The 27,796-nt window shown below is 40.9% G+C and overlaps 2 protein-coding genes across 3 annotated transcripts; both read right to left on the bottom strand.

Annotated features, from left to right (window-relative positions):
* Positions 1 to 281: 281 nt before the first annotated feature.
* Positions 282 to 27,589, bottom strand: fbxl16 (F-box and leucine rich repeat protein 16). Of its 2 annotated transcripts, none has more exons than XM_023957924.1 (7): positions 27,224 to 27,589; positions 20,072 to 20,798; positions 17,453 to 17,695; positions 17,076 to 17,341; positions 12,979 to 13,063; positions 8,931 to 8,994; positions 282 to 4,444 (listed from the first exon to the last, which is right to left on the bottom strand). In XM_023957924.1, exons 2-7 carry the CDS (start codon positions 20,789 to 20,791, stop codon positions 4,296 to 4,298), a joined length of 1,527 nt encoding a protein of 508 aa, XP_023813692.1. In that variant the 5' UTR covers positions 20,792 to 20,798; positions 27,224 to 27,589; the 3' UTR covers positions 282 to 4,295. The 2 variants fall into 2 exon arrangements, with proteins under 2 accessions (XP_023813692.1, XP_023813693.1); XM_023957925.1 differs by lacking the exon at positions 27,224 to 27,589 and adding an exon at positions 26,879 to 27,118.
* Positions 9,240 to 12,971, bottom strand: LOC111947796 (zinc finger BED domain-containing protein 4-like). Its single transcript, XM_023957923.1, has 5 exons — positions 12,363 to 12,971; positions 11,977 to 12,100; positions 11,611 to 11,750; positions 10,457 to 11,522; positions 9,240 to 10,353 (listed from the first exon to the last, which is right to left on the bottom strand). Exons 1-5 carry the CDS (start codon positions 12,627 to 12,629, stop codon positions 10,052 to 10,054), a joined length of 1,899 nt encoding a protein of 632 aa, XP_023813691.1. The 5' UTR covers positions 12,630 to 12,971; the 3' UTR covers positions 9,240 to 10,051.
* Positions 27,590 to 27,796: the final 207 nt, after the last annotated feature.

The raw sequence follows: 27,796 nt of genomic DNA, 5'->3' as shown, positions 1-27,796 counted from the left end.
GAAGACTGATTGGAAATCTGGCTCTTTAAACACCTCAGGTCTCTTAACGCAGCACCGTAGTACATCGTCAAATGTCCACCAGGGCAGAACCTGAGCATCCGTGTGCAGCAACAGACAAAGCATTCAAGGGAGAAGAGTCCCACGGACTCCAGCGTTTTAACACTCAGTAAACTGTCAGGATTTATGTCACTGCTGTCTGGAAACTGTACTGCACAAGGGTTAAAAGAAATTTGTGCTGGATGTCGAGCTGCTGGTTTGAGTAAAAATGAGAAGGGATAAAAAAGAATCTCCAGTGAGTTTTTATTGTTGAGAATGAGTCTGCATGATGTAAACATGTGTCCTGGAAGCTGATCCAGCGCAAAAACACTAAACCGGGACGAGAACAGAGGCCAGAAAGCCTCTTTAGTTTTTGATCAACTAGCAGGACAGGGAGACGTATCGACCGCTGCTTTCAGTTTAACAGTAAGCTCTTGCATCAGGAAAAACAAACATCTCTGAACCAACAATATAAACCATCAAATAAAAGGAAAATGTTTCAATTTTAATCATTTCTAATTTTAATTCTGAGATTTCTTCTTTTATTTCTAAAATGACAGTTAACCAGATTTTGCCCAAATTTTTCATGTAAACCCAGAAAACACATAAACATAGTAAACTACCCGAATGTGGGAGCAACTCAACAAATTCTGGCAGTGGCATCTGTTTACTCCATTCCATTAACTTTACATACTTTTTGTAAAAATGGTTTTCCTCAGAGGAGTTTTACTGCCTCAAACTTGCTAGACTTGAATAAATTTAGTTTGAGAACGTGCTCTTACTCAGCTGCACTTGACTGTTTTCAGCATATAACTATCACTTCTTTGCAAAATATTTATTTTTGAAGTTTGCACAATAATATCTATACAACATTTGTAAAATAAAATAAATTTCCTGTCTGCCAGAACAAAGAAACTTCTACTGGCCTGCCGATAGTATTCAGCTTTGAGCATACAGATAATAATATAATTTGAATCAACACAAAGTTTGTCGTCAAACACATGGGACTTAGTGTTTTGTTTCACAAAAAAAGATTTTGGAAATATCAGGTATTGTATCAACCAAACAAAATCTGCATTACATCTATCTGCAAACAAATCAAATATTGTGCATCCCTAATTCAATCCACACATGACGTCTTCCCTCAGATCAAATGTTCTGTCATAAATATATGAAATACCACAGAGTTAAGTTTAGTCGTTCATTTGGTTTTGTTTGCCTTATTGGATACATCATTCATCATCGTTTGTTCTGGTAAGTCGTACTTCAGTAGATTCTTCACCAGTTTTACTTGATAGATGATGTGGATGACTACTCTTTACTTATTTGAGTAATATCAGTTAACCCTTGTTCTATCCTAGGCACTTTAACGTTGGGAGGTGGGTCATCTAGACCCACTAGACAGTGCTCTGAACCTTTTTTCTTCAATGATTTGTGATCTTCACTGGTGTCCATGGATTACATGAAATCTTTCCACCTTTATCCACCTTTGTCATGGTAGGGGGAACACCTCACTGGAAGGGGGGGTCATCTAAGATAGCACAAGGGTTGAAATGAATTTTACTCGAGTGGAGTATTTGGATAAAACAGACTGACAGGAGTTTAGCTGCAGCCAACAACCTTCATGTTAACACTTTTGTTTTTAATAAGCTTTCACATAATCCTCAGAGATCATGCCCTTTTCAAATGAGAACATTTTAGCCATCGTGTCCAGACTTCCTTGAGTTTGTAAATATCAAACTCTGTATATTCTGCTGATTTCAGGACAACAAAACCTCACAATGAGTCTTTCCTCACCATGAAGCAGCTGAACAGCAACACAACGCTGACACAGACTGGCACAGAGCAAAGATACTGTTGTGTTTTAAGAAAGATTAAAGAAATATACATAGTCAGTGATATCCAAAGGTTTGTGTTCTTCTTTCTTTACAGCAGCTAAACTGCTACAACAGAAACAAGAAAATCCAACAGTGAGAAAGTTCAATGAACCCCATAATTTAAGATAATCCAGAACTGAAACAAAATAGCTAACAAATGTTTCTTTAATAAATAAATGACTAAATAAATATTTTTCTGTACACCAAAGAGAGCTGAACAAATAGGGGAAAAAAACAGACCACGTAAAAACATGCAAGCTATGCTGGGTAATGTGCCATCAAACAGTTTCTCTAGGGCACAACCCCACCTTCCAGGCTGGAGGTCAATGGGAAATGTAAGCTTTCCCCAAAGCAAACACTTTATGAACACAAAAGCATGAACACAGATGTTTAAGATGTCAGACAGCCAGGGACCCCTGCAGCCCAGCCCATTTGTTCTTTTACTCTTCCATCATTGAGGGGTTGTCATGGCAACATGGAGGCTTTAGTAGGTTTTTTTACAGCTTACTTTTTATGTTTGAAGTACCACCTTGTTTGTATGCTAACTTGTTTACATGTTAGAACATAATTGCTAACATGTCAATATGATAAGATTGCTTTGAAAAAAATGTCATTAAATTCCTGTCGTGCATATTCTGATCAATCAGCAATTTCACATTAGGGTCACATGTCGATTTGTGGGGCCGGTTCAAACCAGAATCTGCTCCATCCCAGTTTGAGGGGCAGATCTGCAGCCCTGATCATTAACTTACTCCCCTGTTCTGACAGCTGAACTCGTTCACAGAACAGTCAAAACAAAAGAATCTATAAAACCCTTTTTTCATGTTTGTAAGGACAGAAATGTTTCTGCTGCTCTGCTGAGAGTTGCTTCAGATTATGAACGGTTGTACCATGGTCAGGGTGAATCCTCGATTCTGAAAGACAGCTGGGTGTGCATTAAAAAGTGATAATGTACACCTAGAAAAAATTTCAGTCACATATTTTAAATGTTCTGTATCACTGGGCTGCCTTCTTCTAAACAAACTTTATCTTCATCATCTGGACAAAAACAGGCAGTAAGAGGAGAACTTTCTCTCTGAACTGATGCTTTATTTAACACATTGTGATCATCAACATAGATATCACTTTCCTTTGCCGCTGCAGTTGAGGTCAGAGGTCAAAGGGTGGGAACAAATAGTTCCCTTTTGGTGAAAAAAAGCGATCAAAACCGAAAAAATAACAACAATAAAGTACTAAAAACTGGTTGAATATTTATTTCTTTTGTAAGTGACCTTGGTATAAGCTGGTAAATGGCCTTGGAAGAGTGCATTATCACCATTAACGCACTTCGCACAAGCAACCACCCTCTGCTTTGCGTCGGATGGTTCAGGCTTCCACGTCGTGCGTTAATTTCTGATAATTCACACTTCGTCGCCCATTAACCCTTACTTATCAACCACTACAGCTACTTGACATGACTCCAAAGTGTATTAGAATTGTATGTGTATTATTGCCCTCCCCCCCAGCATCAAGAAGTGGGGGAAAAAAACTCTTCGCTGCCTAATTACTCGTACTTTAGAGGAATAAACTCCTGATAGTTCTCTGATAATTCCGCTCACATTCCACAGTCTGAACAGGTTTGAAGGCGGTAACTAGATCAAGAGTTGATCATCAATCGAAGAAGAAACTGTCAGTCCTTCTGTGAACGCACCTGTATGTTCTCCTGTGTTTGACCTCATTCTTCTACTCACACCAGCATAATCAATGTAAACAAAACTGACAACTTGCAAAAAGAAGCTAAATCACACAATATCAGTCAAGCGTGCACCCCCACCCCCAAAACAAAGAAAATGTCACTGTAAACAGATGTTTTCAAAACGTTCTTTTTCCTTGTTAGTTGTTCCGAGTCCTGATGACAGAAATCAGAAAAGCTGATGGAGTCCTGAAGAAAAGCTGAGAACTTCTACCTTCATATGACGGAGAAAAGACAGAAACTGTTTTTTTGAGTCATTTGACGCCTGAACTGCTTCTTCATGACCCCCAGTCTCAACCTGACCTCTTCCTGTAACCTCCTGAGTAGCAGTTCTGAAGTGAGTCCTTGTGGTCCAGAGGGCCTTCACTCACAGAAAGGTTGTGTCTGCTCAGGTCTGAACAAGGGTTCTTCTGTCAAACAAGACGTCGCATCACGCTCCTTCTCAGCATCCCTGTCCCTTTTTCCTGCAGGGCCAGCATGCCCGTTATCAGCCCCTCTGCTGCCTTCTGCCTGAGGATGAGTCTGCTTGGTGGGCCAGGAAGGAAGACAACGGCTCCAGGAGGGTGGGGTTACTTTGGTGGGAGCAGGGAGGATTTCAGAAAAGAAAGGGCGAAGAGAAGGAGGAATAACATCAGTGCAGGGGGGTGCTCTTATTCAATGACCATGCAGTGGGGCAGGTGCTGGGAGTAATATTTGAAGAGCTCTGCTGTTGCTCCAGGACAGTTGGTGAGCTCCAGCTCCTCCAGGTCGTGCAGCTGGATGAGCCCTGACAGGCCAGTGGTGGTCAGGAGGGGGCAGCCTGCCAGACCCAGAAAGGAAACAGTTAGACCACAAAAAGGGGGGGGGGGACAAACTCTTTGATTTACCAGCTGAACCATAAAAGTTTTATTTGAAAAAAAATCAAGCGTTGGTTGCACAGAATAAAAACACAATCTTTTCCAAGTGTTTTTTTATATTATATTTGCTATTTTTGATCTAAAGGGTCTATATCATGCAGAATCTATTTTTTAGCTTTTGAGTGTAAAAATGTTCATTTCTCTCTATAATCAACCACAAAGTGGTATTTTGAATCGTTCACGCATTTTGAGTATTACTATAAAAACCTGCTCTCTGAGCACCAGCCCCTCCCAACCCATGAAAATGATGGGTCCTCACATTGTGATGTCACAACAAGAGGAACCGCCCCTTCCAGAAAGAGACTCTGCTATTTCTTTGATATAGCCTTTCCATGGGAGGATGAGGGGTGCGATTCCCCAGGAGTTGGAACACACCCCTGGTCCCCCTTCTTAAAAACAGGAAACAGTGTCCCAATCCAGTGGTACTGTCCCCTACTGCTACACCATACGGTATAGACGTGTCAGCCAAGACAGCCCCACAGCATCCAGAGTCTTCAGGTACTTGGGGAGAGTTTATTCATCCCTGGAACCTTTGTACCATGGAGCTCCTCGAGTACCCCAGTGACTTCATCTAGGGTGAATGACAGCACTACCCTGATGCCCCCCCCTGAGATTTCCTTTATTCAAGAATAGTCAGCAGGGTTGAGGAGATTCTCAAGGTATTCCTTTCAATGCCCAACACTATTCCCAGCAGACAGCTCCCCACCCGCACCAACAGTGGTGCTGACAGAAAAATGCCTCCTGAGGCCCTAGATAGTTTTTGAGAACTTCCCATCTGATAGTTCTTCTTCGTGGCCTCAGGAATCCCACATGCCAGCCGGGCTCAGTTAAATTTCTTTTTCAGATTGATAGCATTTCTTTCTTCCGCCATCCATCGCTGGGTTCAGAGATCGCCTTCAAGACATGGCAACAGAGACCCTATTGTGACAGCTCCGAGTAGTTGCAGAGACAACAGAAGTGGAGAGCATTGTCCAGCCTCCCTTGTTACCGGCTCTGACAGAGAACTCCACCAGAACATGGTGTTTGTTCTGGGCAAACTGTGGCGAGTGCTGATTTCCAACAACAGAGCACGATTTCAGATCAGCGAGGTAATCACGGCCTTTCACAGGTTTTAAGGTTCTTCTTAGTTAATTTACAGTGAAAGATCAAAAAGTCAGTAATTTTTCCTGTAAATAAACACTAATCAAATCTAATAGTATTTTATTTTTATTGTCATTATGTAAATTCATGTCCAAATGTAACACTTTTGTGTGCTACAATCAAAGGCTGTATTCAGACTGTAAAAGTCTGTTGGTCTGGACCGAGTCCGCTTAATTTGGACCATGTGACTGAAGATCCCTTCAGTCATTGGTTAGGAATTATGAAGGCGGGGCAAAGCAAACAGAGGCAGGAATTATGGAAGTCCTGCTCTTTGCAGTCCTTGTCAAGATAGTTCACTGATTCAACCTTTATATTTTGCTGATCAATCTAGACGTCTGTATGAATGACAGATGGACCTGGTGGAGACGTGCTGCACGGTGGTTACCGAAGAGACGGCGGCTAAGAAGCTACGCCCATGAGTGTTTATGACAGATTGTGAGAAGCAATGTGCATCACGTTAAGAGTTGTTTCAGGGAGCCTGTATTGATCTCGTTGTTACTCCACTACTCTGTTTACATCCCATAATGCCCGGCTAGGGTGGCCATTTTGGTTCAGTTTTTCCGCTCTGACGACAGATTGTATTCAGACTAAAGAAACTCAGAGTGAACCGCAGCTCAGTCCAACTGAAAAAGAATAGAGTCCACCTCAAAAGATGGGCTGAAGAGCGGTTTCTGGTCCCGGACAACTCTGGTTCACTTAAAAAGAACCAAATGTGTCCAGTCTGAATACAGCCTAAGTTTCAAAATTCTTTTCTTGAAAATAAACAGTTTTGACATTTGATTCCTTTTCTGTTAATTCATATTTCTTCTTAAAACAACACAACTTGTGAGGGTTCTGCTGCTTCGTTTTTTTTCTTTTTGCTGTTTTGGTCATGTTCTGATATGGCCTGTCTGTCACTCCAGATCAGGTTGTTCATCCACAGCTGGTCTTTATTTAGTTCATTATCCTCAGTGTGTATATGAGTCTGGTGTTCAGTTCCTCATAGTCAGGTCATTTACTCTTTTCTGCTTATCCCATGGTTTTGTCATGTTTCATTTTGTTTATTACATGTTTTATTTTCTGTCACCAAGCCTAGTCTCCTGCACTTTGGCTCCTCCGCCACCAGGGGGGTATTCCAGGAAGCATGTTTAAACTACCCTGACTTTAAGCCTGAACTCTGGCTGAAATCCGCCTGAACTTGTTTACTCTGGGAATGTCGGTTCCAAAAGACCGGATATGAGTTAGCGTAATTACGCTCCACTTGGTAACCCTGGGTTAACGCACGTGCACAGCAGGTACATAAAGACATTCTCAATGGATCGCAGATTTACGGAGTCACCATGGAAACGCATGGTGAAAAAAAGAGAGGCTACACTTCAGTGAGACGGAGTCTGAGATTTTAATCACGGCGTATGAAGATTATACGTCCATCAAAAAGTAATACGGCTGCATCATCAGCAAAAGAAAGAGTTTCTGCTTGGAGAAAAGAACAGACAAAGTAAACGCACAAGTTTCTGATCTTATTTTCATTGTGACGCATATATATATATATATATATATATATATATATATATATATATATATATATATATAACATATCCAACTTAAATTCATTCAATTGGTAACAAGTATTGGAGTTAAAATTTTTCAACCCTGATTTCTTACGTCTATCCAACTCAATATTTCTTTTTACAACTCAAATTTACATATTTAAATAACTAAATGTCATATTACTCCAATTCAATTAAATGTTTTTCCATCTTCATTTATTGTAATTCTTGAACTCTCATATGTCTAAATTTGAGACTGCAGATATACTCATTTGTATAACAATAAAATAAATAAAACAAGACAGCATTGTATCATGTAACTATATACAATTTCTCTGAATATATCATTACTCCATTATCCAGTAGTATAAACTCATCAGCCTCTTCCTCCCTCTCACTCATGGTGCAGAAAGAATAAAATATAACAGTACAAATAATTCGACAAAACACAATAAAACAGCTAAACAACTAAACACATTTGGTCAAAAACCCACACTTAAACCCAAATCCGTCCAGACAGGCAAAGGGGATGGTATCCCACAATCCCTTGCGGTGCTGATCTAACAGCAGCACCAAAGTTACATCTACTTAATTGAATTAATTTGAATGAAAGGAAAATAACTGTCTGAAAACTACATGTTATTTTTAAGATGACTGAACTAAAAAGAATTGATTTATCTTAACTAAAGCAAATAATTAAAATAGATCAAAGTAAAAAGCTTATCTTTCCAACATCCATATGTGGTCTTATCACCCTCTCACGGTGGAAAAAGTATTATCTGAGCTTCTTCATCCACTAAATCATCTTCAAATGGACACGCCATGCTGCTTCACCTCTCTGAAAACAAACTAACCTTCAACATAACCTGCTCCAGACCAGGTTATGTTCAGAGCATGAGTTGCTATGGCAACTTGACATACCCTGAAACATACCTCTGTTTTTGGAACCGAAAGCGGTGGTTGTACACTTCTTTAGCCTCAAACTTACCGCGGGAGCTAGCATAACCTGCTTTCTGGAATACCCCCCAGTTCCTGACACAAACTTTAAGGAATGTCAAGAAAATTGAGCAAAAGTGACAACTGCAGGCACATCAAATTTGGTTTTATGCTTAAAAGTGATCAACTTAGAATGCCACAAACCGCAACAGATTCACTTGGTGAAAGAATTAAATTTTAACAATCATATCTTTTTTCCTGAGAAATACAAGTTAAACAAGAAGATAATGATTCAAATTAATGCTCCTATTTTATGAAATCCTTTTCAAATCTGATGTGTCCTGATTTTATTTAGCAGCCTTAGCCAAAAATACACTTACACAATTCACATATTGTGCATCCTGATTGGCTGGAGACCTTGTCAATCAATGTCCTCTGTGCTGAGTCTGCAGTACAGAATGTATTCATTTTGCCACAGTTACATAAATCTTCAAATGTGATCAGATCTTTGTTTTCATTCCATAAAACTGGACTTATTTTTCTCTGAAGGTTTGAACTTTAAGAGTTTAAACAAGAAAAATGTAAAAATGTTAATGTCTGTCTGAGAAACGTGGATAAAAAGTGCAGTGAGGAGTTTTATCTGTAATTTTACTTTGTAGATTTTTTATTTTTAGAACGTAACTCGCACAATTAACGAGGGAACACTGTACATGACCGGCCCATTTAAACTTGCAGCTCAGCACTGACTCTTTGTTGAAGCCTAACAAATGAACAGATTTCATACCTGCAAGAGACAGTAGGCGAAGGCTTCTCATTCCAAACAAATGCTGCAGTCCAAAATCCTGAACCTGCAAAACAACAATCAGAGTCATTTCTGTGCTCAGTTGTAAGAAAACATAGCTGTGTTTCATGTTCATGCTTTAAGGTTAGGTTTTGTTGTTTGACTTGGTAGTTGTGTTATGTTGTTAGGCTCATAGTTTTGTTTTTTAGTAGTTTTTTTGGGTATCTTAGATGTTTGAGTTATATGGTAGTTTATTTTTGAATTAGTTTTTGCTAGTATGTTTTGTTTTTTTGGTTATGCTTCATTATTGTGTTTTGTATTTGTATTTTCTACAGTTGTGTTTTGTGTTAAAGTCATGTTTCAGGGGTTGTAGTATGTGGTTGGGTTTCTGGACTTTTTTTTGGTATATAGCTGTATTTTTAATTGCTTGTGCTTTGTTGCTGTGTCAAATGGTTTGCTATTGGTTATGTGCCATTGTTCTGTTAAGGATAGGTTAGCCTGAAGTCTGTTGTGCCTGTCAGTCTCCTCCCCCTCCCCCTCCTGCTCTGCTCCTGACTCCACCAGCTCAGACCAATTCACCTCATCACCTGCTGCAGCTCAAAAGGAGACCCAGCTCCAGTATTCAACGCCAGTTCGTTGCCCCTTATGGTGACTATAACTGGTCTCAGTCTAGCTCATGTAAAGCCAAGTCTTGCCTCGACTCTAACTTTGTTCTCCCTGCCTCAGGATTCCTGCCTCCAGGTGTCACCTGTGTGGAAGTCAGATCGAGCCCTTCTGCATTCTGGTGGAAACACCACGCTCTGCCTAGCCGCGCTACTACCTCCAGCCCCGCCTCAAGCCACTAGTGATGGGACGATGATACCTCAAGGAGTGTATTGACACACTAAGCAAACTGTGTCGGCACTGTATTGATACTGTGTTGGTCACCCAATAGTGACCCCTGCAGTAGTTATAAAATCATTGCAGGTAAATACATTCCTAGTTCGTGTAAATGCTAAAACTGAGTTGGTATGTAAAATATAGCAAATTAGAGTGAAAATTTAGTTACAATTTTTTAATTTATGTGCACATTTGTCAACTTAACTGTTAAATCATATGAAATAAAAGACAAAAAAGTGATTAGTTCATGAATTTTTATTGAGAAACAAAAGTTTTTGGAGTGTCTTTGCTCCAAGGCGATTTCTCCTCTTACACACCAGCTCCCCAGCCTTGGAAAATACTCTTTCGCATGGTACAGACGATGATGGTGAGCAGAGAGTTTTAAGTGCAAGTTGATGAAGATGTGGGTATATTTTCTGGTTCCTTTTCCAATATTGCAAAGGATCTTGGTTTCTGGGTGTGTTTGTTTCTGCCAGGTAGCGTTGGACTTCAATAATGGAGTCAGCTGTTGCGTTTCTCGTCTTCTGGGTTTCTGCAACCTCCATATCTAACGTTTTCCAGAGATTGTGACGTAAAAAAATAGTTAATCATTACGTTATTATCACATGATATATCATTTCACAAAGTGCCACAGAAATGTATTTTCATACCTGAACTGGGTTCTGACCCATGTGAAGAGCTAGGCTCTTCTTCTCTTGGGTCAGGCTCTTGGCTCCTCATTTCCTCTGCACATTCTGACTGCCGTCTCTTCACCGCTTCACTTGCCTTTTGCTGGCTAACAAATCCATTTTTTTTAAATCTGGGATCTAACAGAGTTGCCAGAGTCATCACACTGAGAGATTCCATGCCGCAAATAGCATCAGTTAGCCGCGTCCTCAGGTTTTCAGCCAGTTGCTGAGCAGCTGTTTTTGTCACTGTTGTGGCCTGACGTTGAAGCTCAATGTGGAGCATTCTCATCATGGGAATGACCTTCGACCCAGAGACCCTTTTTTCCTCAGACAGTTCTCTTGTAGCTTGGTCAAAAGGAGCAAGAACCCTGAGCATCTCTTCAATGATCTGACATTCTTCTGGAGTCAGTGGAGTGATGTCAGGTTTTAATGAGGCCAGTGACACCCAGACTGCCTCCTTCTGCTCAGTCATTCTCTCAAACATTTGGTAGGTACTGTTCCATCGTGTTGGCACCTCATTGATTAATTTATGGCCCGGTGTTCCCAGCTGTTGCTGTATTTGAGTGAGCTTCTCTTTAGCAGTCACGCTCGATCGAAAGTATGTCACCATGTGCCGTGTTTTGTTGCGTATTTCAGTTATTGCTGGGATTTGATCACATGATCTTCTCACAGTTAAATTCAGGGAATGGGCTATACAAATAGTGTGCCGTATTTGCAGCATTCGAGCACATGCAGCCATGTTTGCTGCTGCATCAGTGACAAGACACCTGACCTTTCCTGCTATGCCCCACTCCTCCATGAGGCTCCTTTTAACCGTGGCGATGTTTTCTGCTGTGTGTTTTTGAGGAAAATGCTGCACTGCCAAGACTGATGAATGGAGTTCATGGCTTTCTTTGTCCACATAGTGGCCAGTAACGGCTAGATATGCCTCCATATTCATAGACGTCCACATATCAGCTGTTAAAGTAACAGCAACGGCACTCTGGAGATCCTTTTTGGTTTTCTCCTTTTCCTCCTCATATCTCTGGCTCACCAAGTCCTTGATGGTCTGAAAATAACCATACAAATAATGTTACACCAATAAAATATAGTTATATATTTATTACAAACATATAATAAAAATTTCTTAAACATACCTTTCTGCTTGGTAGAGCATACAAGGGTAAAATAAGCTTCAGGAGCTCCCTGAATCCCTCATTTTCAACAAAGCTGAGTGGCTGACAGTCTTTGATGATCATATTGACGACTGCCTCATCCACTGCTTGCTTGTTAGGAACTGCAAGCCAAAAGGAACTATTTTGTCAAAAGCTTAATAAAAGGACTGTCATTTTACAAACAATTTCAAATAGACATAAGACGACATGGTGGTGTAGTGGTTAGCACTGTCGCATCACAGCAGCGGTGTAGGTTCAGAGGGTTGGAGGTTCGATACCAGGCCTTGAGCCTGTCTGTTTGCATGCATGTTTTTTTTAGCACAATTTTTAGAGAGAATTTCAACATACCTGGGGTATTCTCACGAGTATCTGCCAATTCTTCATTGCCATGCCGAGCTCTATAATGCCTCAGCATTGATGAAGTGCTCTTATTGATGTAAGATAGCTCTGTGGAGCAGAGCCGACACTTCACCTACAATAACAGAAAAAGTTAATTTATCTGAAAACAATTCAAACCTCTTACCAGAACATTGCATTCACTTGTTAAAAAAATAGACACCCTATCTCATGATTACGAGATCAGATCTCATAATTAAATGATAACATGAATAAAGCAACTGTAAGGCTCTTTAACTGACTATCATATGTATCACAGGTCATTCACTTGATAAACTGATAAAGTGAGTGAATCCAATGCGCCACCTTAAAAAATAGTAAAGGAGAAAAAGATTTACCTTGTTTGGCGTCACGAGATCAAAATTATTCCACACCGGGGAAAACTTCCTAGGACGATCCATGATCAAGCAAAACTCCATCCGACAAACCCACGACATGTTGATACAGTTTGTGTCCTTATAAACACACTTTGGCGCGGCACATCCAAACGATACAGTTCCTGTATCGGTCACGTGATTCTTTCTTAAAGCAATACACGCACCGATACGAGGTTTCACTCTTGAGCTCTCGGCACTGTGCTGATGCACCAGTGTCGCTCGTCCCATCACTACAAGCCACAGCCACAACCATCTCTCCTGGAAGGAAAAATAAATACTCCTACTTACCTCATACCTACCTGTGTCCTCATTCTGGGTTTCAGCATCTGGGTCTGTCCATCCTACAAGTCATGACGACGTCAACCGAAAAGGTTGTCTCACAATGCTCCTGTTTTATGGTTGGGATTTGTAGTAGTGTTTAATAATTTGGGGTTGCCTTTTGCGGTTGTGTTTTATTGTGTTTTCATCATTGAACTTTATGATGCAATGTTGTGAGTTTTGTCAGTTTTCCTGGCTGTGTTTTAACGGTTGCATGGTTGTTTCTTATGGTTGGGTTTTTGGTTTATTTTTTTTGTACCTGACAGCACCAGCGGAGATAAAGGCTCTTCAGAGATGACATGGTGGACAGGTAGCCCAGCCCGGTGTCAGTGATCCGCACACACCTGCAGATTAATAAACACGACATCACAAAAACTGCATCTCTCCATTTCAAAAAAATGCAAACTGAATATACCATGGCCTGAATCAAAAAAATATTTTCTCTTAATTTGAACGACACTGGCCTGTTTTAAAATGATATACATTTCATTTTCATTAATTTCTTTTGTTTTGTTCCTTTCATGAAAACTTGATTGTCCATTATGTTTAAATGTTTGTCTTATATTGAATGTTCATGATTGGAAGGGAGCAGAATTGAAGAATGCAATTCTTTTTGTCTGCTCCCTTTTAAACATTGCATCACATTTACATTTCTCACACCATCACCTGTGCTCAGATTTCACAATATACAGTTCCACTACACAGTAAATACAGTCCATTCATTTAGTACAAACATTCCAAACATTCCATTCAAGAATCAAGTTTGTACAATCTAATTAGTTTAGCTTTATACATCCGTTTCAATTGAATTATATTTTGACAACTTTTTACCTGATTCTCCTGAGAATTCCACATTTTTACCCCTGCTATAGACAAACACTTTTGCTTTAGTGTTGTTCCAACAATCTGTTGTTTGAAATCAAATTTTCTCCTATGATTTTCATCTCCTGAGGTGAAAGTTAAAAGCTTTTGTAGGTCTTCTGGTAAATCTCTGTTTCTGGCTTTAAACATAAATAATAAGGTCTGCAATTCGATTATATCTTGAAGTTTTAATAAACCTGACTTAATGAAAGTTCATTTGTGTGGTCTCTAAATTTAGCTTTGTGAATAATTCCAATAGCTCTCCTTTGTAATAGAATTAAGGGCCTTATATTAGTTTCATATGTATTTCCCCACACTTCAATACAATATGTAAAATAAGGTAAAGGGCAATAAAACGTGCATAAAATCACATGGTAAAACATATTTAGATTTGTTCAGAGCAAAAGGCTCCTGGCTATTTTATTTTTAACATAAAATATATGAGATTTCCATGTTAATTTGTCATCCAACATAATCCCTAAAAATTTAAATTCAGACAGCTGTTTTATGTTTCTGTTGTCAATGGACAAAATCACTTCTGTCTATCTTTATTACCAAACACCATAAACTTTGTTTTTGTCAGATTCAAAAATAGTTTCTTGTAGTTTATTGTAGTGTGAGTTTTATAATTTCCATTTCAATACTTTTAGCTAAGGTTTTCAGATTATTCCCAGAACAGAAAAAGTTAGTATCATCAGCAAATAAAAGAAACTGTAACAACTTAGAAATATCACAAATATCATTTATATCTAAAATAAAAAGTTTAGGTCCTATATTTGAGCCTTGTGGAAGTCCACAAATAATATTCATGAGATCAGAATTATTTCCTCCAAACTGCACATATTGTTGTCTGTTTTGTAAATAACTGGTGATCCAGCTCAGGGCGATTCCTCTAACATATAATCATACAACATATAATAACATATTTCACATAATTTAGAAATCAGGATAGAATGATCTTTGGTGCCAAAAGCCTTCTGTAAATCAATGAAAACTCCTATTGTGTATTTCTTTTTGTCAATTTCTGTTGAAATTTCTTCTACTATTTTCATTATAGCCAAACCTGTAGACCTATTAGAACAAAACCCAAACTGATTCTCACTTAGTAATTCATTATTTTAATAAAGCTGTTTAGTTTGTTAACAAACAACTTTTCCAAAACTTTTGAAAATTGGGAAAGTAATGCTACTGGTCTGTAATTGAATCGGTTAGTTCAAAAGGGGCCCAGGTCCACAATTATTCAAAATAGAGATATTATTGTTCTATGGTTTTCAAAGGAAAAGCTATCTGGTTATGTGCAAAAAAGTCCAAAGTCTGTTGTAATGGATTGACTATGGTTGACATTTAAAATGCATTAAGTGCTAAATTCCTGGACTTGGGCCTCTCTTGCATGGGTTTAGGTTTATCCCATAGATGGCAGCACTAGTTATCCAATATGGCAGCCCCCCTGTTTAATACAAGAAGGGCCCAAGTCCAGAGACTTTAATTTGCTAGTCCTCTGAAATGATAGAAGTGAGGTGCTTTATATTATAGCATTTGTAATATGAACTGGAACTAAATCTGGGTAAAGTATGAATCATTTGGTGTAGCCTCCCTTTAAGCTATGACATTAAATCATTTCCTGGAGAAACAAACCTCTTGGACTTGGACCTTTAAAAAAAAGGAATAACTTTAGCTATTTTCATCCTCTCAGGAGAAATTCCCAATTTAAGTGAAAGATTAAATATATGATGCAGTGGGTTTACAATACAATCTATTGTCATTTTTATTATTTTCATTTCAATCCCATCACTATCCTTTGAGGTCATGTTTTTCAGTTTGCTTTAGTCAAAATTTCATTTTCAGTCACATTAGATAAATACATAGATTGGGAAATCCAATTTCTGTTTTACTACCATCTTTTGATTGAATATTGTATGTCATCTTTTCTGCTTGGTTGGGTTCTATATTTACAAAAAATGAATTGAATTCATTTGCCATGTCCTCTTGCTTTTTAATGACCACATTGTCTTTAAGGAAGAAGTGAGGTAGTTCTATTGATCCTGACTTATTTCCTATGACTTTATTTAGAATATTCCACGTAGCCTTTGTGTTATGTTTATTTTCATACAGAATGCTATGATAATATTTCTTCTCAGCTTGTCTCAATACATTTGTAACTTGTTTTTATAAATCTTATAACTTTTTTCAGCTGCTGTTGTTCTTAAGTTTAAAAAGTCCTTATAGAGTTATTTTTTCTTTTTACATGCATTCTTTAAGCCCTTTGTTATCCCGGGTTTTCTGTTATTTTTAGATTTAGTTCTACTAAGAACTTCTGGACAGTGTCTATTGTAAAGATCTAAATAACGTTTTAGAAAAACCTCATATGCACCATTTACATCATCTGTATACATTCCAGTCCTGATTCATGAGATCGTTTCTGAAAGCGTTCACAGTTTCATCATTCCTTATTCTTTTGTATATTTGGTGGATTTCTGCTTACTTTTTTGGCAATTTAAAGTCAAATATAGCAAATATAGGCAAGTGATCGCTTATGTCATTAATTACTAACCCACAATCTCTTTGACTTTCCAAAATATTGGTAAAAATATTGTCTAATAAAGTTGCACTAGTTGTTGTTATTCTGCTAGGCTTTTTAATCAAAGGATACAGTCCTTTACTATATAATGGATCGAAAAAATCAGATGTTTGTAAATGTGAACCAAGTTTTATGAGATCTATGTTGAAGTCTCCACAAATTATTAATTTTTATTAGTTAATTAATATAGATAATTGATGCCGCTTTAAAAGAAAGATGCTATTGCTGAAAGAAATGAACAGAAATAAAAAATTAGTCCCGTCAACTACCCTGCACCTCTCCCTCCCCCCATGTCTCTTATGCTCATGAACCCACCCCCCTTTATAAACCAGGTCACACTTTAACCGGCCAGGAGTATGCAGAAAAAACTGAGTCAGTGTGTTTGGCTTTGTGGTGATCCCTGAGATAGACGTATAACTGCATGATAAATTCTCCTCAAGAAATAGCCCAGATCTGAAACAACACGATCATCACAGAAGCAGCAGCTGCCATCTCCAAATTTTTGTTTTTAGTAATTGTTTTTTGTTTCTATTAAATATTTCAAACATTTTTACTTTTTAACCACTACAAGGTTCTTGGATCTGGATTTAGGAGCTGTAAATGGTGAATGGCGTAAACTTGTTTGGCGCTTTAGTACCTTCCTCGAAGGCCCAAAGCGCTTTACATTCACAGTTCACACATTCACTCACTGATGGCGGCTCCACTGCTGAACACTGGTGCCAACCAGAGGCAAAGGTGGTGTTCATTGTCCTGCCCAAGACACCTGCAATCAGATGTCGACCGCCCTACCACTGCACCACGACTGCCAACCTGCTACGTAGTCTTTCATTTCAAGACTAAGATGATCTCTTCTTTGTTCGTCACAGTCTGCTCTTTTGTTTGTTGTACTGATCATTCAGATTACACTTAGCACTGACCTGTCCAGCACCAGTTCTTCCAGTTTGTGCAAATCGCAGGCGATATACTCCAGGGCCATGTCAGTGATCCGAGGACACCAGGACAGATCCAGACTGCGCAGCTTTCGCAGGTTCTCAGCAACCAGCTCCACACCATCATCTGTGATCTTGGAGCAGCCGGACAAACTTAGGGCAGTCAGGTTGGGAAGGCTGTGGACCATGTTCACCACCCCGTGGTTGGTGATCTCCCAACATGACTGAAGCCGCAGAGTGTGGGTGGTGTAGCCCTACAAATGCATTTTAGACATTTTGTTATAAAAAGAAAACTGACTGATGTTACTTCACATTACAGGAACCAAGAATGAAACATCCAAGCAGGAGTGAAGCTAAGAGATAACCTGCTTGGCTGTAAAGTAGGCCATGGCAGTGTCAGTGACGTGGTAGGCCTGAAGGCTCAGCTCAGAAAGGTTGGGCAGGAGCTGGGAGATCGCAGCAATAGCATCGTCCGCCACATTGATGCAGTCGCTGACGCTCAGAGAAGTCAGTCTGGCATTGAGGCTGGACCATAGGCCGGCCTCTGTGAAGTCGTTGCAGCCAGAGAGCTCCAAATGCATCATGCCCTGCATCTGCTCCAACATGACCTGAAAACAACAGCTGGCATGGATCAAGACTGAAGCAGAAAATCGAAATTCTAAAATGTCTATACTCATCTTAAGAGACTCACAGCCTAACTCTTTCATCTGAGACCATGTGCTCAAAATTTCTAATCTATGATACAAGTTTTTTCACCCTCACTAAACAGCAGTTTTGGTTTCTGAAAAGATATTTTCTGTGAACAAAAGAGAAGCACAACAATCCGTACCTAAAAACAGAAATGTCCACGCAGCCTACAGCAGATGATGCTTTCACTATGGAAACCATCTCCACGCATCTCCATCTGAGAGCTGTTATCTAATCAAGTGTCTTGTTCCCAGAAACTGGTTTAACAGCAAACACCCCAAACACCAAAAGTAGAAGTGATACAAAAATAAACCGACTCTTGTGAAGTATGTGTTTCAAAGATTACAGCTTAAAGGCTAAGCTTATTGTTAAATGTGCCCCCTAAATGAAGGTTTTTTTTTCCTTTTTAATACTATATTAGTCTAAAAAGTGCAGCACATCTTAGACAGTGCACTAATGGTTTAACAATTGGCCCCACCTACAAAGATGACAGAGGTCTGTAATGTTACTCATGGGTACATGTCCATACCGATTCTCCTTTATCCAGGTGGCATTGCCTTAAAGTTGAGTCATAGCATCTGGACTTCTTGAACTCTCTTCTTGAAACGTTCACTGATCGGCTGAAGTTGTGTTCGGTCATATTATTTAAGATGCTATGACTTCAACGGTGATAGACAGAATTAAAGAAATCCAGGAAATGACTCTGTATGGATTTTAAAGGATTTATTCATATTGTGGTGCAGAAAAAAGACTTTAGCTCCAACAAACAAGGTTTCTGTCTCTCTCTGGCCTTTTACTTCTGCTTTAGAAGCTCTTCTATCCTCTACTAGTTAATGACACCAGTTTGAACCAGTTATCTGTATGACAGACACCCTTCCACTCCCCTACACAATCATACTACAAGCTCTCCACCACGAACAAAGAGCTGTCTAAGGACACCAGGGGAAAGACTGTGCACGTGACTAACTGGTAAATAACCGAAATGGCTACTTTGTAGATTTTACCGGTTAGTTTTTAGGACATAATTCCTGCGGGAGGAAGAGGGACCACTATTTGTCATCGAATCCTGCATTCTGCAAATGTTACCCTGATTAAGCCAGCACATGTCCGGACCCGTCTAAAGTTTGCCAGAGACCATCTGGATGATCCAGAGGAGGACTGGGATAAGGTCAGGTGGTCAGATGAGAAAAAACCTCCTTCCATCAGCAAGCAGGACTTTCTGGGCAACATAGGAGGGGCTACATAAAATCATTGAATATTCTAGTCAGTCTCTGAACCTTAATCCAACAGAGAATCTGAGGACAGACCTTAAATTCTGTGTTGCCGAGCAACATCACAACTCAGGAGAAGATCTGCAAGTACGAATGGACCAAAATAGTAGATGCAGTGTTCAAACCTGCTGAATCCCTTCAGGAAATCTTTGACTTCTGTCAATCCCAACCAGGGTTAACCCATGTGCTATCCTAGGCACTTTAACGTTGGGAGTTGGGTCATCTAGACCCACTAGACAGTGCTCTGAACCTTTTTTCTTCAATGATTTGTGATCTTCACTGGTGTCCATGGATTACATGAAATCTTTCCACCTTTATCCACCTTTGTCATGGTAGGGAGAACACCTCAATGGAAGGGGGGGGTCATCTAAGATAGCACAAGGGTTACACTAGTTCACATTAAGCTGAACCTCTGATTTTGACCAAATGCTTATTTTTTGGACTGTTATAGACATAAATTCTTTAAAAATTGTACAATGTGATTTCCCGTATTCTTGTCTCAGTTGAAGTGTTCTTATAATGGACATTACAGGCCTTTCTCATCTTTCAAGACCAGACACGGTGACAGAGAAACACTTTTTCTGCCCAACTGTAAATATGGACTAAAGGAACAATTAAAAAATCTACGTTCTCTCCCTCCTTTGTTTCTTCTTGAATTTGTATTGAATGTCTCATGACTCCAGCTGCATAGTGGTGTTGTGGTGAGCAATCTCGCCTGCTATGAATCCTGACTGGCTCCTTTCTGAGTCTTCATGTTCTCCTTGTACAAGGGTGGGTTTTCTCCGGGCACTCCGACTTTCTAAGTCTTAACTCTAGAAACAGGCTTCATAGGTTAAGTGGTGATTCTAAATTTCCCCTAGGTGTGAATGTGACTGTGTGTGTTTGTGCGGCCTTGCGAAAGACTGGCATCCTGTTCAAGGTGTATCCCACCTTCGCCCAACAGGTTGTTGGCTAGATAGGCTCCAGCAACCCCATATTGGGTTCAGCAGGTTGAATGATGGATTAACGAATAGTCTCATGACTCACCTCCAAACCAGCGTCTGTGATGGTTGAGCGTTTAAGGCTGACTGAGCGAACACCCTTTTTGGACAGAGGGTAGTTGTCTATGAATTCACAAATGTCGAGGTCCGACACTCCCACCAAGCAGAATGCCTGGAAGCCACGCAGAGCAAAGGCCTGCAGGCTTACGAACTCTTTCTCCCCACTGGGCAGAAGGTTGTACAGCTCCTTGGCATGCAAGATAGGTGTCACTCCTTCCCAGAACTTGGGTTGATACAGAACTTTGCACCATGTCTTGCACACCTGCGCCAGCATACATTTTTCAGCTGTGGTGAAATAGCAGAAGAGCCGGCTGAGAAGCTTCTCGTCCAGGACAAGTTGTCGCTCAAACAGTACAGGCTTAGAAAGGGTGAGAGGGGGGAAATGGCGCAGTGATGGCTTCAGGCCAATCAGAGGTTTTCCAGGGTCCAAGTCTGAGGTCAGTAATGGAGAAGCAGTGTGAGGCATGCCAGTGCCATCCAGGAGGAGGTGATGGTGGTGGTGGTGGTGGTAGGAGAGAGAAGATGAGGAAGGAGGAAGGATGGAGGGAACGGAGGATGACTGGCAGAGGCGGTTCTTGGCAGCTGGGGTCCCCTTGGTGATGCTGGCGCTGCCCAGGCCATTGGGCTGATTGGCGGCCAACTTCACAATTCCGTTTCGAGTCATGCAGGGGGACTTCAGTTCAGACGAGGAGGACATGTTAAACATCAGTAACCTGGAGAACCAGAAACAGAATTTCCTGTTTAATGTTGAAACCAAATGTGCCAAAAAAAGTTCTGCTAAAAGATTTTATCCATCTTTCCTAAACTCTGTAACAGTAATAACAGTTGATCTTGGAGCTGGAATAAACTTTTTACATTTTCACCAAAAAATTCACATTTTTATAATTAATATGTTTCTTTAACCTTTGATAAAATACACAAAACATTTTGCAATATCATCTTCTTATGAGATATAGATAGTATCAATTCTGATCCATTGGGTGGTTTGTTAAGATCTTACTCACAATAGTGTCGGTTTATAAGTGTTCAGGAAAAAATCATCTTATTACCCACTGTCTCACATTTGATCCACACATTTTTCATGGTGTAACTGCTTTATAAAGAAGTAACTATAGAAAAAATGTTGCATTTTTCAACACAACAAAAAGTCAATAAAAAACGAGCAACAGATTATCAAAACACCATCAAGTTTTGAAAATTAGCTACACTTTTCCCATCAAAAGTGTTTGTGAGATTTCATGGAAGCAGCCATTTTGAAAAAGCAGGAAAGTCCTTCTACTGCCCCTAGTGGAATGATTCTGAATAACAGGGAAGAAATCATGGACCAGGTGTTCAAGGGGTTTTAAGGGAAGTTTTGTTCATGCTGAGACACAAGTCTTAGAAATGAGAGTTTTAAAATATGTTATGAATGAATATGTAGAGTTAAATATGGAACAAAGCTAAACATGTTAGAATACAATCAGAATAGTGAAACTGAACTGTAGGAAACAAAGAAATGTCATTCACATGGTAACCTTTTTATGCTACACCACATAAAAACCGCTCTGCATAAAGAGTTTTAAAGCTTTAACTATATCATTATAAAAAATGGATGAAAGTACTGTACACTAAAATTAAAAATGACTAAAATGGTTCAAAACTAATTTTAAAAGTGAATAAAAAATTTAAACTTAATAAAAAAACTTGAAGTCAAAAACATAAACCACACAATAAAAACATGTGAAATAACAGCAACATCTCATTAGTGACTATATAAACTATTAAAGCTATAAAAATGAATCTTTAGTTGAGTTTTAAAAATGGACATTGAAGATGCTTGTCTAATACTGAGGGGCAAAGAATTCCAAAGCTTCAGAGCACAGATAGAAAAGGCTCAATCACCCCTACACTTCCTTTTTGACCACGGTACCTCCGGGAGAAAGTGATCAGCTGACCCGTGGCGCCGGGCCGGAGTGTAGGGAGAAAAAAGCTCAGCGAGGTAAGGCGGGACCAGACCACTTAAAGATTTAAAACCAAATTAAAGAATCTTAAAGTGAACTCTAAAATGAACAGGCAGCCAGTGAAGGGAAGCCAGAACTGGTGTGATGTGGTCCCTCTTTAGTGCTCCGACCAGGATCCGGGCAGCAGCGTTCTGCACCCGCTGTAGATGTCAGAGGGACGAATGGCTGACCCCGAAGTAAAGGGAGTTTCAGTAATCCAGCCGGGATGTGATGATGGCATGGATCACTGTCTCAAAGGCCGTTTGTCAAGCGCCTTAGCTGGAAGATCCTAAAACCATCTTCCATTTTTAAACCAAAGTTGAAAACAGGCCATTTAGTATGTGGAACCAAGGGACCCAAATCCACTTCAGAGGAGTGACTGGCTTGGAGCCAACACCATCACTTCAGTTTTGTGCTCCTTTCTGCAGCCTGAAACGAGGAAATTAGACAATCAGAGAGTAGCTTGTGTGGACGTCCTACTGTGCGTGCTGCATAAAGACCACCGTATGACAGCATCACCCGTACATCCTGAGCCTGTGTCACTTCCATTATCCTTACAAATACTTCACGATACACTCACCACTCACACAACAATGGTACGTTCCAATTTCATGATTTCCCTTGAGGTGTCCAGAAGACCCTCTAGGGAACTGTAAGACACACCTGTGCTCCCTTGAAGACGCAGCTTCTCCTCTCTATGACCATCCAAGGACGCGGACAACGAAAAACCCACAACACCCCCACAGGTCGAAAAAAAAAAAAACGCGTACAGGTAGATGTGACTAAAGCCTTATTAGCAAGATAAATGGTGGTTTTATAAACTTCTATAAACTAAAAAACACTTATTTCCTTTGCTGTTGTTTGCTAATAATAAAAACCGCTCAATCTTTTTTCTTACTGCCGTCCTGGCAGTTTCCAAGTGACTCTGGGGGGATTTATTTCTGCTTCTGGGTGGGTTTATAAAACTTTCAGTTAACTAATTGCACCAAAATGCTTGCAGAAAAAGAAAACATTTTCTTTGCATTTCTTTATTTAAATTGTGATGGATCAGGAGTCGTTAAAACCCACCGTTTCAAAAAGCTCTCAGTTGTGATGCAGCAACTGGGATGGGCGGGGCCAAAGTCTCCTTGCTCCGCCCCTTTCTGCTAATCCACCTGCAGACCAATAGATCCATGAACGTCTTTGTTTTCCTGGTCTGAGCTGGAATCTGGATCAGAACTCGACGGATGGATGGATCTGATGTTGCTGCTGTTTTTGTTGAACCGCTAATGTTAGGTTGGGGAGGGGCTGTAAGCTAGCGGGAGAGAGTATAAACAAAGGGATGATGGGATATCAGCGTGGGGTTACTTCCAGCCCACTACTCAGAGGGGAATTTCTAAGGAACTCCTGCCGCTCTGCAGAAACTATGTCCTAAAAACGACACAGATTATTAGATTTTGGCTAAAAACTGAGTCATCAAAGATCGGGAACACTTTGGAAATAGATCAGAATTGAAGTGGGACTTTAAATTTGATCTACTGGTCTGTCTTGAAATAAGACAAAGAATCTATTCTGATGGATTTGGTATTTTCAGAGTTGTTGTTTACCTTTTGGCACATCCCTTCAGCGGTTGGCCAATCAGCTTTCACTGATCCGCACAGGTGGTGTGGCAGAGATTTTTTACACGTCTTCCTCCCTGTATTTCATCCAGGCTGGGGACCGGCACAGGGAGACCCAGACTTGAGCCTCCTGCTACATAGCTGGGCAGTACCATGAATCTTCTTGCCAGAGGACCCACACTAAACAATGGTTTCCCATGTTCCAAACCAACTGAGCCATCCAGCCCCAGGTTCATGTTTTATTCTCTAACTTGGTACAGTTATTTATCAAAAGCTACTTTTCTCAAAGATTTGGCTTTTTCTCATGAATCAAGTTTGGTCTTTCAATATTTTTTTCTTTTTAAACAAGAAAGAAATTGTTTTATTTTTAAATAGATTTTCTTTCACACCTTCATCTGATTTCCCTCCTGCTCTTCTTTCAACTCTCTCATATTGACAGGAAATGGCAGCCTTAACATCCTTACTGACAAAGCTTTCACAGTATCTTATCGGAAGTTTGAAAGTATGAGAACCCATTCAGAAAGAGCTAACAAAAATAGAGAACCATGCATAACTACAGGAAACAAAGTCCCACACCTGCAACATGTAAACAATAAACCAACATTATAAATCAGAATTTTTCAAACACAAGGAAACACGCAAAACCCAGAAAGAATCTCTACATGTGTGTGCTTAAAGTTTCAAAGCAGAAATAAAAATACATATTTGTAAAGTTTGATAGGTGGTTTGTTCATATGTCAACCGAAAACACACCTATGCTTTTGCTAATTTATAAATGTACCACATCCAAAACAAACAAGAACCAGGAAACGGCGTATACTTCTGTAGGCCTTTTCTTTATTAAAGTTCAAGGCTCTTTACGGTCCCGGTCCCATTCACACACTGATGGTGGCTCTGCTGCCAAACACTGGCGCCAACCTAAAACCACCAGGAGAAACGTGGGGTTGGGCACTTCCACATACAGGCATGACGGTGGGAATCAAACCTGTGACCTCCCAACCAGAGATTGACTGGAGTACCTCTGAACCACAGCCAGGAAGCTTAAGACAGACAGCATCTAAGTGCATAGCTTCGGCAGAAACCTGATTTTGGCTGTGTGGGGTATTTCCTCTCTGGTGCCCTGTCAGATCTGTCAAATCAGAGCAGGATCAAAGAAACGGTGGACCGGGTTTCTGTTTGCTGCCTCAGCGTTTTCACACCAAGCCTGACAGCAATGAATGCATGCAAACAAACTACAGACCAAGACCTGATCCATCCTGGGTCACAGCTGTTAGCCTGTCCTGAGAGCAGGAGCGCTACTGTTTGCGCTCTGGATGTCTCAGCACACTGATCGGAACCCCTTCAAAATCTAAATCTACAAAATGACTGAGATCAAAGTCTTCGTTTTTTAAAGCATCATAACACTTGTGCTGTCTTATGGGGTCCAGATGACCCCACTCCCAATGTTAAAGTGCCTTGGATAGCACAAGGGTTAACTATCAAGGAGGTGTGTCCAGTTCTCACCACAAGTCGTCTGTTCATGCCCCAAAAGGTTCAAACCATGAAAAACACAGACAGTTTCTGAAACTCAACTCAGAAACGCACAACTTTCTGTCTGAAAAAAATTAAGGACTTTATAACATCTGATCCAAGCCTACATGAGCCCAAAATAAACCAAAAGGCCACATGACCACAAGGTTGGTCCATCTCACATGTCTGTGGTCATCACCGAAGTGCAGGTCCTGCTGTGAGCAGAGTGACCCCCCCCCCCCCCCCACACACACACACACACGCACACAAGTGCTTATGCTGGAGTACGTGTAGATGCACTAACGAATGAAAAAGCCAGATTTGTGCTTGAAAAAAGCGTTTGATGGTCAGAGGAGATGTATGCTGCATTACCCACTTTTTGGAGTCCACCAGAACCGGGGACACCTGAAGCCCGCTCACCGCAGCGCTGCTTTTCAAACCAACACAATTCTTTGAAGTGGACAGCGCTGACAATCTCAACAAAATTTATGAAAATGAACGGAATCCCAGTTTTATTTAAAACAAATTCCTGTTTTGCCTTAGATGGGTCAGAAACAAAAATATATGCAGAACTGCAAGGTCATCATTAATTAATTAACAGTCACAAACAACAACTTGTTGGTTCCATTTCCGGACTCAATGGTTCATATGTCTGCATCCTCAAGCAAGGCACTAAACCATAGCTGAGCCCCGAGGCAAAATGGTCTCTATCTAGATTGTCAAACTTTGTGCACCACAGCCACAGGGGTAGAGCGGTTCCGTTCTGACTGGAAGGCTGTAGGCTCAGTTCCCTCTCTCCCTCCCCATGGGTCAAAGTGTCCACGGACAAGGCACAGAATGCCCTACTTGCTCCTGGGTAGCACCTTGCATGGCGGCTTTGCACCCGTCACTGTGAGTGTGTCTTGAATGGGACTGAAGGTAAAGTGCTCTGGACAGAAAGGTATGCACCATTTATCATTTTATAACTTTTAACTTTAAATTTTGTGCTTTTTGATTTGATCTTGTCTGAAATGTGAGCATTAGTTCAAATGTTCTAAATCTTTTTTTAACGCCATGTGTTCCTGCTTTCCTTCTTCTCTAGGTTTTGCATTTGAGGCTTTTAAGAAATTTGGAAAATGTAGAATAATAAAATATAACATGACTGCACTCAGACACAGGTTCTACACAATTGTCAGTGGTGTTTTTGTAACCTCTGCTTTGTTGGCCATGTTTGGATTCATGCTTCTGGTCTCATCTATTTACACTTCTGTCCTGCAGAAGGCTGGGTTAGACAGAGGAAGCTGATTGGCTGTGCTGACCCCTGAAGGGGAAAAGAAGACTTCTGCACATTCAGGTGAAAGAATTCAGACAAAAATAAAGCTTTTTTGTAAGCATTGTCTGCCAAAGTCCAGACCAGGTCTCTGGCTCAGGAGCCACATTTGACCCGTTTTACCCTGTAGCTCTGGCTGAAAAAAAGAAAAGGTTCATTAAAACAAACTAGGCTTACTTATTCCGATTCAATTCTACCCGGAGGCTTTGAACCATTTCATGTTTTGGAGCTCAAATAAACCGGTTTTGACAGAAATGGCTGTACGTCAGAATGCAGCATTTTCAAAAACAGCAGCATCACAGAATCACATCCACAGTTTACACACGTTTGGCTGCACAGCCTCAACATTTCAGAATTTTAGACGAATGAACCGGAGCGCGTGCCTCCAGGTGTCACACCTGTGTGCTGTCCCGCTCCTGCTGAGCTGCTCAGGAAACCCCGTTGTAACACGCAGCCAAGAACCCTGAAACGGCACCGACGGGAACCCGCATCTTCACTTACAGGAAATCACGCAGAGGCATTGCGTCACCCACCGACACTGACGTCATGTGTTTGTTAATAATACGCCACTCGATGCAGATGATCAGCGGCGTGCCCGCGGGCGCGGCCGCGCACACAAAGAGCCGCGCATCCATCCCTCATCATCGGGAGCGGGCTCCCCCATCAGCCCCCGTCCGCTCACGCACATACATTCACCCGAACGCATCCCTGTCCGTGCAACCCCCCCCCCCCCCCCCCCGCACCTCTCAGATGAAGACGGCGGGGTTCAGTCCATGGTTCGGTCCGTCCTCTCGGTAATAATGAGGAATAACAGCCCTGCGTCCTATAGGTGAGCAGGAGGTGGCGCGCCCATCGAGTCCATAGACGCAGGAAAAAGGCCGATAACGAACCGGTCCAGAACCAGACCCGGGATGAACAGGTCCGGTTCACGGTCTGCTTTGGAATCCGTCTGCGGGAGAGCAGGAGAACCGATCCGCGGGGTTTGCCACCGTCTCGTCCTCCATAACAGAGCGGCCTCTCTCTGTCCCGTTATTCTCCTCCACACACACACGCACGCACGCACGCACGCAGAGCGGAGCAGCGCCGTCTCATTTAAAGAGATAGGCTGGCAGCTGCCGGTGCCGCGCACGGAGCCTCTTCTTATGCAACCAGAGCTGCTGCTGAGGCGCGGGACGCCGCACAGGTGCATGTGCGCGCGACACTCCAAAAAGGACTGGTTTCTGTGGGGTTTGTCTATTGTGGGTCAGAACATTTGTCTCCCTAAAGCTCAGAGAAAGGTGTGGATGGGAACTACAGGAATGTCCCTGACGTCACAG

This window comes from Oryzias latipes, chromosome 8 (genome assembly GCF_002234675.1).
Source record: "Oryzias latipes chromosome 8, ASM223467v1".
Lineage (NCBI taxonomy): Eukaryota > Metazoa > Chordata > Actinopteri > Beloniformes > Adrianichthyidae > Oryzias > Oryzias latipes.
Note: the sequence above shows the minus strand (reverse complement) of the source record. Positions and strands in the feature narration are given on the sequence as shown.

Coding starts and splice junctions, on each gene's coding strand:
- LOC111947796 (XM_023957923.1), bottom strand. CDS start 12,629: ATGGGACGAGCGACACTGGTGCATCAGCACAGTGCCGAGAGCTCAAGA. Junction 12,101..12,362: donor ATCTCGTGACGCCAAACAAG/GTAAATCTTTTT, acceptor CTGTTATTGTAG/GTGAAGTGTCGGCTCTGCTC. Junction 11,751..11,976: donor TACTCGTGAGAATACCCCAG/GTATGTTGAAAT, acceptor TTTGGCTTGCAG/TTCCTAACAAGCAAGCAGTG.
- fbxl16 (XM_023957924.1), bottom strand. CDS start 20,791: ATGTTTAACATGTCCTCCTCGTCTGAACTGAAGTCCCCCTGCATGACT. Junction 17,696..20,071: donor TCACAGACGCTGGTTTGGAG/GTGAGTCATGAG, acceptor TGTTGTTTTCAG/GTCATGTTGGAGCAGATGCA. Junction 17,342..17,452: donor CCTACTTTACAGCCAAGCAG/GTTATCTCTTAG, acceptor ATGCATTTGTAG/GGCTACACCACCCACACTCT.